Here is a 14,781-nt window from a genome sequence, read left to right as displayed (position 1 = left end):
ATATATATAGATATAGATATATATAGATATACACACCCACATACATATATACATGTATAATGTTCGAATAGAATTCATATGAATTTGCCAGATTTAAAATATATTGCTTGTTTTCTTTGTCATTGAACCTTCTTTAATCTTCCTGCCTAATTATTAAATATCCACATTTCCTATGCTATCAGAACAACTCTGTAAGTTTCTACTTCTTTAAAAAGAATCTATATCTTTTATAAAATGTTAGGGCTAGAATACAGTGATCCAAGACAATTCCAATAGACTTGGGATAGAAAATGCCATCCACATCCAGATAGAAAATTGTGGAAATTGAATGTAGATTGAAGCATACTATTTCTGTCTCCCCACGCATTTTTTTTTTTTTTTGGTTTGCTTTTTCCCCCCTCATGATCTTTCTCTTTTGTTCTGGTTTTTCTTTTACAACATGACTAATTTAGAAATATTTTTTTAAATGATTATACATGCAAGTCTGTGTGAAATTGTCGTTTTAGGGAGGAGGAAAGAAGAAAAAAGAATTGGAATGTAAAACCTTAAAAAAATGAATGTCAAAACTATCTTTACATGCAATTGGAAAAATAGAATAATATTGAAATTTTTTAAAGTGAATCTACATAATCAAAAAAAAATGTTAGGGCTAGAAAAAACTTGGAAATTCTTTAGATCAATTATCATTTGGTCTTACTAAAAGTAATACCAGCTGAAAAGGGTCTTAAAGAAATTCTTGATTACTTAATTCCTTTTATCTTTTACAGTCCTTTTATATATCTTAACAGAGAAAAAAACTGTCACATATCCAGGTTGAATATATAACCCAAACTATAAAAACTCTATGAAAACTAAGGCAATAACTGGTTGCAACAGCCAGTTCAGTTCCTCATTTCTTTATGGGCTTCTTGATCCCCACATCACAAAAACTGATGAGCCAAATTATGGAGATAGAGAGAATCAAAGACATATTTTCTCCATAGAAAATTCTTCCTTAAGAATTACTCAAGTTAACTGCTCTTAAGTGCCATCTTAAGTGCACTTTTCATGCAAATGCCATCAACTCTCATCCATGCTAGTAAAGCAGAGTAATAATATGGTTCATTTGCAATATGAAATACAGAAATAATTTATATTTTATTCTGAAACATAAATTACATCCCTATGGAGATACATCTTATCTTCATAAATGCTTTTTATTTGGGCTACTATTAAAGTTCCTTTGTATTCTTAGAGAATATGTAGGTTGGATCCAGAGATAGGAATCCATCTGGACATTAAATGTCTAGCTTGCATGCTGCATGTACCAGTCTTAATCAGGAGTTTATTTATCTTTGTATTCATCTATACTTTCTACATCTGTCTTTACCTTTGAAACATTAAAAGATAACTTTTGTTTATTTTTAAAAAGTAAAACAAGAAACTGGTGCAAAGACTTCCTCTGGTTTTATTGTTAGCTATCACTGGACTTTTTTTTTTAGAAATATTCAATTTATGCTTTGTTTGGTTTTCCAGGCCTAGGGTTCTTTTTGAGGAGGAGTTCAAATTCCCTATATGGAAGTTCATAGACCACTTTAGTAAGACTGAAATATTTTTAGAATATTTCTTAGATAAGCTTTTTTTGTATTATAAATTGGTTCAAGTTGGGTAATGGAGATTGGGAATGAAGTCTTACAAATCTATTGAATGCTGTGTTTTTAGTGGGGGAGGAATATGGCATTTCTGAGGAATAAGAAAATAAAATATATTGTGATTGATGTTTTTGGTTCTGTTTATTCATAAAGCTGTTTTCAAAATGCATTTGTGAGAGTGCTATATATAATCATTGGGGAATTTTTTAAAAATTAATTCTCTTTTCAAATTCTATGCTTTTTCTTTCCTCTGTTGCTTCTGCCTTTCCCGATCGAAGTCTAGGAGAGTAAGTCAATATGTTTTGTGAGCCTTTATTTTTTATTGATATTTCTGTCATCAAATCTCTTTTTTAAAAAAATGAAAGATTGTTATTTTGTTTCTTCCATTTCTTTTAAGGATATTTGTATTAATTTGGGGGGGGCAGAAATGCTGTTATAACATCAATCCAGATGTCATTGTAAAATTATACTTATTTATGAATGTGTAAATTATGCATATGGAATTCTTACAGTCATTGAATCATAGCATGTTCAAGCTAGAAGGAGAACTTAGATCTGAGCTATTCCAAATCTCTTATGAGGAATGTTGGACTAGAAAGGATTATAAAGCCAGATCTGGAACCTAAATTTCCTCACCCTCTATCCATATCTGTGCTCATTCTACACTGTATCACAGCTGCCCATGTGTTTGGATTTATCCCTTTTATGTGTTTAGTCTTTCAGTTCTTCAACATTGAGCAAACATTTATTGCTTAATTATTGTCTACTGTGTTCAGAACATTGTACTAGGCAGTGAGGGAACTGTCAAGTTCAGATAACACAGTTCCTGTTCTCCTAGCCTCCTAGTATAATAATAGACTTTCCATAGAATCATTTAATAGATTTAACCATAGAATAACAGAATGTTAGAATTTGGGAAGACCTTAGAAGTCATATGATCTAACTCCCTTCATTCCCTCCTAGCCAGAGCTCTGTGAGGGGAATTAATTTGCTAAAGGTCATACAAGTAATAAATGACAAGCAGAGTGAAGACTAGAATCCAGATTTAACTACAAGCCCAAAATTCTTTCCCTATCCTTTGGCATTATTCTTTGCTATTATATTCAAACCTATTGTCAACTTTCACTTAGAAAGCATTGTCAAGAAGTCAACAAAAGTAGAACTTTGCCCTTCTGTTGTAGACTTTCTTATATTTGTATTTCTTGTTTTTAAAACCTTTTTTCCTAAATATTTCTATAGCATCATTATGAAATATGATTTTGTGGTGAAGATTCTGAACACTTAATTTATTTTACTTTGAGTCATTTTCACCAGCTTTAATTTTTGTAATCTGGAGAAGAGGAAAATTTCCAACAATTTAAAGACATTTTAAAAATCATATTATTTTTGAATGGCCCATAGAAGTTTCACTAACCCCCTTTCCATTTGCCACTTATACAGAGATGGCATTTGCAATGCCAAACAAGTCTGAATAGTCTAAAATAGAGAATTACTGCCATATATTTCCTTTTTAATTTATATTGAAATCGAACACACCTGAGATAAAGTGGGAAACTCTCCATATTGAAAATCAGGAAGCTTGGTCTTAGAACAATAAGTTAACAAGTAAAGAACTTCTGCATTCCAGACAGGGTGCTCTGGATTGAGAATACAAAGAAAGGCAAAAAGATAACTCCTGCTTTCAAGCAATTCATAGTCTAATGGGGGAAATAACGTGTGAACAACTTTGTACAAACATGTTATATGCAGACCATATTGAAGATAATTGAGAGAGAGATTTACCACTCATAATTGCTTTCTTTTATAGAACACTTTATAGTTTACAAATTGCTAAATTGAGATAGAACATTACTAATTATTCTTTTTGGATGAAAACTCAGAATTCCAGAAATTCAGGGATTTCCAAGGACACATGACAGGGCAGAACCAATCCTTGGACCCAGGTTCCTTGGTTGTATACCTAACATGCTAATCTTTCCACAAAATCTCAATGTCCCTAAACTCTGTCAGGCAGATTCCCCTCTCTGATTCTCAGTTGTATTATCTGGAGAATGAGTAGGTTTGACTGGATGCTACAATCTCTAAGTCTCTTCCAAGCTTGACAGTCAATTTGTTTGTGGTTAAGATGGTGCCAATGGGTTGTGATAGTTACATGAAGTTGTCAAAGAATTATGAGTAGTTTGTCATTTTTTTTTCATCATTTCTTCTTTCATAGGATTCACAGAGCAGGCAAGGAGGATACAGTATGCATCAACTTCAGGGCAATAAGGAATATGGCAGTGAGAAGAAAGGTTATCTGCTAAAGAAGAGTGATGGGTATGTATGAATAGTCATTGTGTATTTGTTATAAGTCTCATCAAGTTTTACGTTGATATGTCAATGGGTCTGTGATCTCAGAGGTTATGCAAATCTGAACCCATCCACAATTTTCATCCTGCATGATTTTTTTGTCCATGTCCCCTTATAAATTTTTCACAAGACATCCACCTTACATTTTGGGTTCTTTACTACATATTCTTTCTTATACACACACACACACACACACACACACACACACACACACACACACACTTATCTACATAATGTTTTAAACCTGTTAAAGTAGGAAAGTTATTATGTTTGCCCATATCAATAAATGTCAATCTTAGGTAAATTATGGTTGAGGGGATTGTGTGACTGAAAAAAGTATTGGTAGGTAACAAGACAAAATATGAAATTTAGAAACTGAACTTTAAAAAAAATTGTTACATTTTAAGTGCTGAATTGTCTCCTTCCCTTCCTTGCTGCATTAGAGAAGGCCACCATTTCACACATACACACACACACACACACACACACACACACACACACACACACATATTTGAAAATGCATACTATGCATCTTCCTTCATAGATCCTTTGTAGTTCATTTGAATATTGATAATGCTTAGCCACCCACGGTTGTTTTTTGAACAATATTGCTATTACTGTATATACAATGTTCTTTTTATTTCAGTCTTCATTATTTCATGCATGTCTTTCCATGGTTTTCTAAAATCAACCTGTTTATCTTTTATTATAGCAGAGTAGTATTCCATTACATACCACAACTTGTTTGATCATACCTAATTGATATGTATCCCCTAAATTTCCACTTCTTTGCCACAAAGAGAACTACTATAAATATTTTAAAACAAATAGGTTCTTTTTTATTTTCCCTTCCTCTCCTTGGGAAACAGACATAATAGTGCATAATGCTGGGTCAAGGGTTTTATACAGTTTTATAACTTTTTGGGCATTGGGACAGAGCCATTAAAATGTGCAAAAATTCAGTAGAATTTAGCTAGACCAAGGTTCAAGTTATAAACTAAGGAATTCAAAAGACCAACAAAACCTGATAGGTTTCTTTTATATTTTAAGGAGTAGGGAAAGTGAAACGGTTGGCCTCAAGTTTTTGTAATTTCAAATTCATGTCCGCACCTAAGTTCAAGCATAATCCTTTCATTCAGAGGAGGTACTTGGTACAGCTAAATTATTGTGTTTTTACTTTAGTTCAGTACATTGCCATTCCCTTTGTTTTATGCATACTTAAAGGTTATTTAAATAAAACATAATAGTATGTTAAAATTAAAAGCCTGATTTTATATCTATAAATAATAATAATAAATCAATTTCTTTAAAAAATATTTCTTGGGTGACTAGTAGGAAAAAGTAAATTTAGATCCTATAATTATATCTTGGGCAAATAATTTAGTGTTGTTCTGGACCTTTATGAATTAATCTCTTCATCCATAGTATGTATGTTGGGAATAAGAGGGAAAGAGAGAAAGGATTGAATTTAATGACTCCTGAGATCTTTCCAGCTCTGAATCTGTGATCCTCTATGCAAAAGAGTATATTTAGCAACATGAAGGTAACAAAAATTTGACAGTCCCTCTTTAGGACTTGCTGAAGTGATTTCACAAATGTGTTCCTTAACTACAAGGCATTGTGTGGTAGTAACATAAGAGAGGGACTATCCGCTTGCTAAAAGAGTCAAGGAGGAAATTTCATCCACTTATAGCTAAACTCTATGACAAAGACTTCTTAAAGAACATAGCATATTTCAGTTACACTTTGAAGAATTTCAGTAGGAAGAAACTACAGAAGGGAGAGAAGAACAGAAAGCAAGCCCCGAACTCTGCCAAAAAATGACACAGACACGAATAAAGAGAAGAAATTGGGAGTTGATGAATTGTCCAATTTGGCTGAAGTGTTGAGAAAATGGAAGAAGAGAGTACTAGTGTGAGAAAACTCTAGGGGGAAAAGAATGGAGCCAGATCAAAACTTCAACTTGCAAACCAAGATAGAGTGAGAGACATATCTACAAGGAAATGTATTTATTTTTCAACAAAAGATTGTTAGATTAGAGCTGGGATTTAAGACAATTAGCCTAGCTGGTATGCTGGATGGATTATAAGGGAGAATAGAATAAAGGTAGAGCTACCAGTCTTAATCTGTCACATTTACTCTGTTTTCAGTGATTTTTTTTTTTCCTGAAGCATTTGGGATGAAGTGACTTGCCCAGGGTTACACAGCTAGGAAGTGTGTTAAATGTCTAAAACCAGATTTGAATTCAGGTCCTTCTAACTTCAGGGTTGGTGCTCTATCCACTGCACCAACGGGCTGCCCCCTATTAATGATTTTTAAGCCAAGTCTTTTCAGTTTATTATAGTTATTGAGAAATTACCTACTTGTAATCAGAATTTCTTTACATTGGATTCTTAGTAGGGTAAGAGATCTTCACTCAGTGATTTCACATGATGACAGTGCCATCATAGCATTAAATATAACTTCAAGCTAACAAAAAATTACTCTTGTCCAAAACTGGATCATAGTAAAATAACCATTAATTCTCATTTTCTAAACAATAATCCAGGTTCTTTGAATGTTTACCTGTAAATTATGGATATAGGAAAGAATTGGAAATTTTTCAATTTTTGAGTTGAAAAGAGCTTTTACAGGTCATCTCTCTCTTATTGTGTATGGAGTGAGTGACAAAGCAGAAGTGGAACTTAGATTAGCAATAAGTTCCTCTTTTGGTAAAAAGGAAATTTGTAGTAGAATATCTCCTAATTAGTTCTGCCATCATTTTTGAAGAACAATTAATAAATTGAGAGTCCCACGCATGAATATGGCACCCATTTATTAAGTATATTTATCCAACCATAATAGACTTAATAAGTTTTAAAAGTTTCTGCTATTGGACTTCTTCCATGTAAGATTTTATAGCAATATCATCTCCAGTAGCAATTCCTAACCATAAGTTGGTGACATCAAGTCTAACTTCATTTTTCTTGAGAGGTTGCAAAATTCTTAAATTTCTTGAGGAAAAAAATTAGTTAAAATTAATGTTTAAAACAAATAGACTTTGTTTTAAAGCTATATTACCCTGTACAAAGTAATGATGAGTAGTTAATATTTGTTGAATTTTATTGCCTTGAAATGAAAAGCAGAGAACTCTTGAAGAGATCTCAGTCCTATTTATGAAGTGAAAGTCACAAAACTGATTTGTTCCTACCTATCCTGTGGAACTTCTGTCTGTGTCCCCTTATAAGGTTATTCCAAGAGTTCTATTCAACATTTTGTAGACTTCTTCAGTTTCTCTTGACAGTGTGATCATTGCAGTGCTTTAACTATCCACTCATCATCCCCTGGCATATGATTAGCCTGTCATGTATTCCTATTATGTTATAAGGTATGTGTATAATATCAAATAACAATTGGATAGCACAATTGCAAAAAAAGATTTATAATCACCGTTCTTCATTATGAAAAGGGCAAGTTATTAGGTAACCAATCACATTTTCAGTTTATTATTCTTCTTCTTTAGAGAAGAAAGGCACATGTTACCCATTTCAACAAGGCAGCCTAGGTCAGTGCCAAAAAGAAGATTAATGCCTTCAATTTACTCTCTCTTTGGTTCATATTAGTCATGAGAAGAAATCAAGCAGATGGAGCTTTTTTGCTTCTGTATAAATGTATGGGAATAAAATTGGAGAAAACTACATATAAATATAGTCTTCTCAATTAATTCATATAATTATATATAAATCAATATAATGTAAGGTTAATGAAACCAGTGGTATTTTCTGCTTAGAGTATTAAGGGAATGCTTTGCCTAGGAATAGGAATATTATGTAGATGCTTAGATTTTGAAACTTTCATGGAGTTATGAATATTTTCCATTGATGCAGATGAAAGCCCAATTCATTTCTTGTGTGATAATTGTTCATGTTTTCCAGTAATCCTCCATAAAAAGAAGATTCACCCAATACATTGAGAGATTTTCTTTTAGCATCTCAGAGTACCAGTAAACCACTTGGATTGGCCTTATATTTTCTCTCACTTTCCTTACATTACCAGTATAATTCCTTTTCTGGTATATCCATACACACATACATGTGTCTATATATGGATGTTTCAGAAGTCCTTAAACTTTACAGTTATGTGTCATGGATTCCATTGGCAATCTTTTGAAACTTATGGACCTCTCCTTATGATAGTTTAAAAGACATAAAAACAAAACACAAAGAATTACAAGGAAAGCCAATTATATTGAAATATATTTATCAAAATATTTTTAAATGAAATTCATAGACTCATTAAGAACTTTTGAGCTAAAGAGTGTTTTCAGGCCATTCCTTGTATCTTTGAGAGTAAAATAAATAAATTAACAAAGAAATATGAAATACACGTATACCTTGAAAGGATTAAAAACATCATCTCTTAGAATCACAGAATTTGGGAATTATAAGAAATTTACAATGGCCTTTTAGTCTAAGCTACATGCTGAATGTTTCCCATTCATATATAACAAGTGTTCATCCAGACTTTGTTGAAGTCCTTCAAGGAACTAAGCAAACCTTTAATCTTATATGTTGTCCTAATTGTTAGAGAGTTTTCCTTACATTAAATCTTGATTTTCCTTTTTGTTAACTTCTCATTGCCCCTTTATAACTAAAAAAAAAAAAAAAAATGAGTCTTATAGCTCTTTCATAAAATAGACATTCATAAACTTGAAGACACCCATCATATCACTCCAAAGCCTTCTGTTCATAGGCTAAACGTACTCAATGCCTTCAGCTGACATTTTTTTTCACATGAAGCCATGTACCATCTTCTTTTTTCTCCTCTGGACACTCTCCAACTTATAAATATACCAAAACCATGCCATGCACAATATTCTAGGTGAGGTCTCAATGGGGCAGGGTACATAGGATTATTACTTCTATATTCCTGGAAGCTATGTTTTCCTTAATGCAACTCAGGAGTAAATTAATTTTGTGGGGTTTTTTTGTTTTTTGTTTTTTGTTTTTTTGGTCTGCGCTATCACATGCTGACTTAGTGAACGTGTAGCCTAAAAAAAACTGCACTTATTTTTCAGAGCAACTGCTTTCTAACCCTGCCTCCCTCATCTTGTACTTGTAAAGCTGATTTTTATTTGTAACTAAGTTTTTTAAAAAAAGGAACATTTTTATATCTATACCCATTGAATTTCATTTTACCAGATTCATCTCAATACTGTAGCCTATCTATCATCTTGGATGTTGATTTTTCCAAACTTGGTATCCTCTGCAAATTTGGAAAACGTGCCATTTATGCCTTTGTAAGACATTGATAAAAAATGCTAACCACCATAGGGCCAAACACAGATTTAGTGGGATAATCCACTAAAAATCTCCTTCTTCACTAACTTAGCAATTCTCAGTGTAGTCATCCTACTAGTGTGTGAACTCATCTAGTTGAATGATCTAATCCTCATTTTTTTACCTTCTCCACCATAGTATGAAGTGCTTTATCTGGAGCTTTTCTAAAATCTAACCTAAGTATATATCTATGGCATTTCCCCAAATCATTGGTTTATTAATCCTGTTAAAAAAGAAAGTTCTGTACTTGATGAACCCATAGCAGATCTTTGTTATCCCTGATTATCTAAATGTCCATTACCCATTTCTTAAATGATCTGTTCTAGAATTGTCCCAGTGGTACTAGTCAAACTCATTGCCCTCTAGTTTAATATATATATATATTCATTTTTTTAATAGAAATTGAAACAAGATTTGCCCTTTTCTAATCTTGTAATACCTCTCCCATTTTCTGTGATCTTTCAGATGTTTTTAACAGTAGTAGCTCAGCAATCATATCTGCATATTCTTTCAGGATTTAAGAACATAGTCATTTGGACCAGATAATTTGAATTTTTCAAGAATAACTAGATACTGTGTTAGTATCTCCTCACCCGTCTTGGGTATCAGTTTTCCATCATTTGTTTTCCAGTTGAAAGGCCTTTCTCCTATGCAGAGAAAATAAGAAAAACAGAAATTAAGAAAATCGACTTTCAGTTATAGTTTCCATCCTATCCTTCTTTTTCTCCCAATATAACTGAAATTGTCTTTAGCTTCCCTCAGGTCATTCTGAGGTTTGATATACCTGTTAGTGCTACTGTGCACTTTGTAGGACCGCTCCATTCATCTTTCCTTAGCTAACCTTCCTTCTATTTTTTTTTATAAATTTCTATTTTAAATCTGAGTCAATTAATGAGTTCTAAGTAGTTTCTTCAGACAGACTCCATTTTCCCCCCATTGGAACTATTTCCCTTGTATCTTCAGAATTTCATTCATGTGCATCTCCCTTCTCTCCTGGAATGATTTTACCTGTAGCTCTTTAGTCATGTGAACTTACCTATCCTTATTTGAACCCATGAAAATATGCTTTCCCAAAATCTGGATTGCATGTCTAGATTTCCTCTTCTCATCTTTCCCAAATCCTAGGAGGGAATGCTCACTCCTTTGTAGAGTTCTCATTATCCCCATGCTCAGTAACAAGTATCTTCATGTTTGTAAGAATTAGATCTAGAATAGAATCTTCCTTTATTGGTTCTTTTATATTTTGAAAGATGACTTACCCTGTCACTAAGGCAAATCAGGAAGTTAGTAGCAGTTTCAGTTTTGAAAGTAAAAGAGCCTAAGCAAGTCTCAATTTTGTCTTTTTAGTATGGGATATTTTTTTCCCCCTCATTACCTATATTTAGGGTATTTGAGTGTAAGCACTGAGACCATGGCTGTTGTTTCATTACTGTTTTCTTTCTTGAGATCTGTCTTCTGTAAACTAACAAGGATCTCAGCTGGTATTTTTTGTAGTTATTTCCTATAGCATCTATCTTGGAGACATACACATCCACATTTCAACACAAGATATATAAATATGGGTATGTGAGAGTGTGCAAGATAAGTAAATTTGAATTGTATGTTGAATGCAGTTCAATTGTTTTACAATAATTTTATTAAAATAATTAATTTTAAGAATTTTATTCTTATAAGAAAGTATTCCTGTCTTAATTATAACTTCAGGACTTCTTGCCTTTTTGTGACTATAAAATCCTATTGAGACTGAATTTAAGTAGTGTGTTTAATTTCATATTGATCACTGTGTTTGATTTTTTATTCTCTCTTATAGAAGCTGCACATGTAAGAATTTCTTTTGCCTATACTCAGCTTTTAAAGTCAACAGAACAAAAGTTTTCAAATTTTACTTGTTTCACAAGTATTTATTGTCTTCTTTGTTCTTTTTATAAGTATTCATAAATAGTTTTACATCTAAATTACTAATAATCCCCTTTGCAATAACCTGACATTTTCATATTGTTTTAAAAATTTCTGAGTATTTGTTGTGACATATATGTGATCTCTGGACACATAGGAAAGTAGACTATTTTCTTGGAATAATTGAATGAATGAATATAAATGAGCATTCTTTCACTTTTATTATATGCCAGACACAGTACTAAATACTACTTCTGAGACAATGTTCTCTCTATATATTGTCTTATGTTGTACTTCCTGGCTTTATTTTAATACCTGTCACTTATGATAATGGAGGGGAAATTACAGCTGAATGGTTTTAGAAAATCCTGTATAATATAGCTCTGTCTGAAATAAATTAACCAATTCTTCCCCACCCATTGTTGATAATAAATTATTTCCTTGTTTGATTCATTTTTAGGCTTCGGAAAGTATGGCAGAGAAGAAAGTGCACTGTAAAAAATGGAATTCTGACCATATCACATGCAACAGTAAGTTAAACATTGTTAGTTTACTCTAGCTCATTTATCATATTTCCTATCTGAAACACTGTAAGGGTGTACAGTGTATTTACATGTGTTCATGTTTTCTCCTAAGACATCTGTGCCAATAAAATATTTAAACCAGTTACTATTTCATTTTTCACATTTTGTTCTCAGCACCTAGCACAATACGTGACACATAGTAGGTGCTTAACAAATGTGTATGTGGTTTAATTTACAGTACTGTTAGAATAAATGCTCTTATCATCACCGAATCTCACATTTGAGCTCTTACTGTGCCTGGCACATGGTAAAAGTTAAATCTTACAAGCTGTCTAGGTTAATCCATAGCTAAAAAGAAATCCCTTTTATATTATCCCCAATAAAAGATCATTGCACTTCTGCTTGAAGACATCCAGTGAAGAGTGAAATCTCTTTACCTTAGCAGCCCGTTTTGCCTTTAGGCAGCTGTAATTGTTAAGGAATGGTTTTTTCCCCATCAAACTTAAATGTATTTCTTCTCAACTTTACTCCATTGCTCCTAATTTTTAGCATAAATAGAGCCCCTTTTTTCCCAGGAGGACTTTCTAAGAACTTCTTATCTCCCTTAAGTCTTCTCTTCTGAAGGGTAACCATCTTTATACTTCTATTGATTTACTTCTCTTGGCTTGAATTCTAGGCCTGAGATTTTATTATACTATGTAAATATAGTCATAGAATTTTTTTTCTCTTTTAATTGGTCCTTCCCAGTTATCCCACTATAATCCAATTAAGCAAACTACCATTTTCATTATAATAGTAATCAAAGTTCTAAAGTTTTATAAAATTATTTTTCTCTTTATATTATTTTCTAAATATCATTCTCCTAATTCTCCTCACTTGGCTCTGAATCGTTTCATAGAGGTCTTCCCAGTTTCTTCTGAAACTCTCCATTTTGTCATTTCTTATGGTAAAATAACATTTTAAACTATTCTCTAATAGTTTTTAATTTCTAAGAAAAGAGCTATAATTTTTGTGCTGATAGGTCTTTTTCCTTTTTCTTTGATTTCTTTGGGGTAGTAGCCTTGATGTGGCTTGAATCAAAGAGTTGTACAGTTTAGTAACTTTTTGAACATAGTTTCAAAATTGTTCCACAATATCTGGAACAATCCATCAGTAGTACATTAGAGTATGTGCCTGTTTTCCCAAAGTGCCACAATATTTCTAGTCTGATGAGTATGAAATGACATTTTCATTTCTCCAGTTTTTTTTTTTTATTTAGAACATTTTTTCATGTTTCATATGTCAATAACTTAGATTTCTTCTTTTGAATATTGCCATTTTATATCTTTTGAACCTTTATCAATTTAGGAGTAATTTCTAGTCTTAATAAATTTGAATGTTTTGATATTTTCCTAGATATATGTTTTTCTTTCTAATTTTATCTACATAAGAGGATCAGAGAATTTTAAGGTTGAAGGGGAACCTTGGAGGCTGCCTAATCTTAGCCTTATCTAAAAGAAAATCCTCATTAAAAATATTTGACAAGTGATCATCAAACCTCTGCTTGGAGACCTCCTAATGAGGGAGAGTCTACTATCCCCTGAACAAGGCCACTATATTTTGGGTTAGTTTTAACTGTTAGACAACTAATTCTGAAAATTAAAACATGATGTAGAAATACATAGTTTGGGCTAGTTAGCTCAGAGCAGAATGAAACCAGGGTTACAAGGTTGAACTCTCTTGTACTGGCAATTGAGTTTCAAAGAAAAACTATATCTAGCATACCCTACCCTGTCTTCTTAAATAGATGTCAGAATCATAAGTACATAATAACCCTGAAGATATGAAGAGATGTACTTAGCCTGGCAACATTATAAGGGGGAAGGAAAATGCATTTTAAGGGTATATCCAGTGGAGGTAGGTCCAGGAGCAGCCTCTTTGCATTGTAAAGACGAGCACATTAATAAATAAAATAGCTATTACCTAAAATCAGCAAATATGTCTTGAACTCTCTTGGGGGTTTGGCACATGAACTTCACAGTATTCAAAGTAGGAGCTGTAAAAGGATATTTTTAGTCAGGAAGACAAAATGAGAATGCTGAGCTGCTTTCAAAGGTCTTGTGTCACTCTAAACCTTTAGCCTACGTTGCATAGCTACAACATTGGTTTCCAGACCCGAACACAAAAGATCACATCTTCTATTGAGATTGCAATTACAAAATGCTAAAATAACTACAAAGTTAAACTACTATAAGTTGCTCAAAACCTAGAATCCATCCGCAGAATTGAAGAGTATCTTAAAATTAAGTATTTGGTTCAACTCCTTTTTGATGATGAATATCCAATATTATATTCTTGACTATTTGTTATCCAGATTCTGCTTGAATATGGGACAGTGCCAGGGAATATATTGTCTCTCAAGATTCCTTTTGGGGACAGATCTTATTTAAGTTATGGCAAAGGGCTGCAACAATAACCCTTTGAATATTGGAAGACTCCAAACATACCTTAAATAAGTCTTCTCTTCTCCAGATTGACAGCCATAATTGATATAAGAAGCTGACTTTTAATTGTGGATATATGTGTTTTTTGCCTAATACTGTTATCCCAGAGTTGTGAAAAACAGTAACTGAAAAAATGCTAGTTTGGGGGCACATTTTTTATATTGGATATCTTTGTGTAATCATCAGTATATCTGTTCTACCAACTTAGATTTCAAAACTTGCATGATTTCAGAGTTGAGATGGATCAGCGTCCATCTACTCCAACTCAAACTTAAAACAATTTAATAAGTTTTAAAGAGTTCCAACACAAAGAGTCACCCAATCTTTGATTGAAGACCTCCAATGAATGGGAATCTACTACATCAAGAACCTACTGTCAGGTCTCCATATTATAATTTTTTGTTTATGTCAAGCCCAAATTTGCTTCTTTCCCCTTTTTAAAGACATTGCTTCTCTTTAGCATGACAGCCCTTCATATACACTGTGAGTAGAACACCACCTACATCCAGAATTGTTGTGAATACCAAACAAGATAATAATTGTAAAGCATTTAGCACCACTGCCAACACAGTAAGAACTA

General features: G+C 32.7%; 1 protein-coding gene across 8 annotated transcripts in view; it reads left to right on the top strand.

Moving 5' to 3' along the window:
* ASAP1 (ArfGAP with SH3 domain, ankyrin repeat and PH domain 1) overlaps positions 1–14,781 on the top strand; it is a 594,911-nt gene that overhangs the window by 486,695 nt on the left and 93,435 nt on the right. For all 8 annotated transcript variants that reach the window (XM_051971096.1, XM_051971093.1, XM_051971094.1 and 5 more), the window contains 2 exons: positions 3,847–3,947; positions 11,655–11,724. In XM_051971096.1, coding sequence (XP_051827056.1) covers positions 3,847–3,947; positions 11,655–11,724 — 171 coding nt within the window. The remainder of the gene's footprint in view (positions 1–3,846; positions 3,948–11,654; positions 11,725–14,781) is intronic.

The sequence above is a fragment of the Antechinus flavipes genome, chromosome 1, assembly GCF_016432865.1.
Source record: "Antechinus flavipes isolate AdamAnt ecotype Samford, QLD, Australia chromosome 1, AdamAnt_v2, whole genome shotgun sequence".
Lineage (NCBI taxonomy): Eukaryota > Metazoa > Chordata > Mammalia > Dasyuromorphia > Dasyuridae > Antechinus > Antechinus flavipes.
The sequence above is the reverse complement of the archived record's forward strand: the minus strand, read 5'-3'. Positions and strand labels throughout refer to the sequence as shown.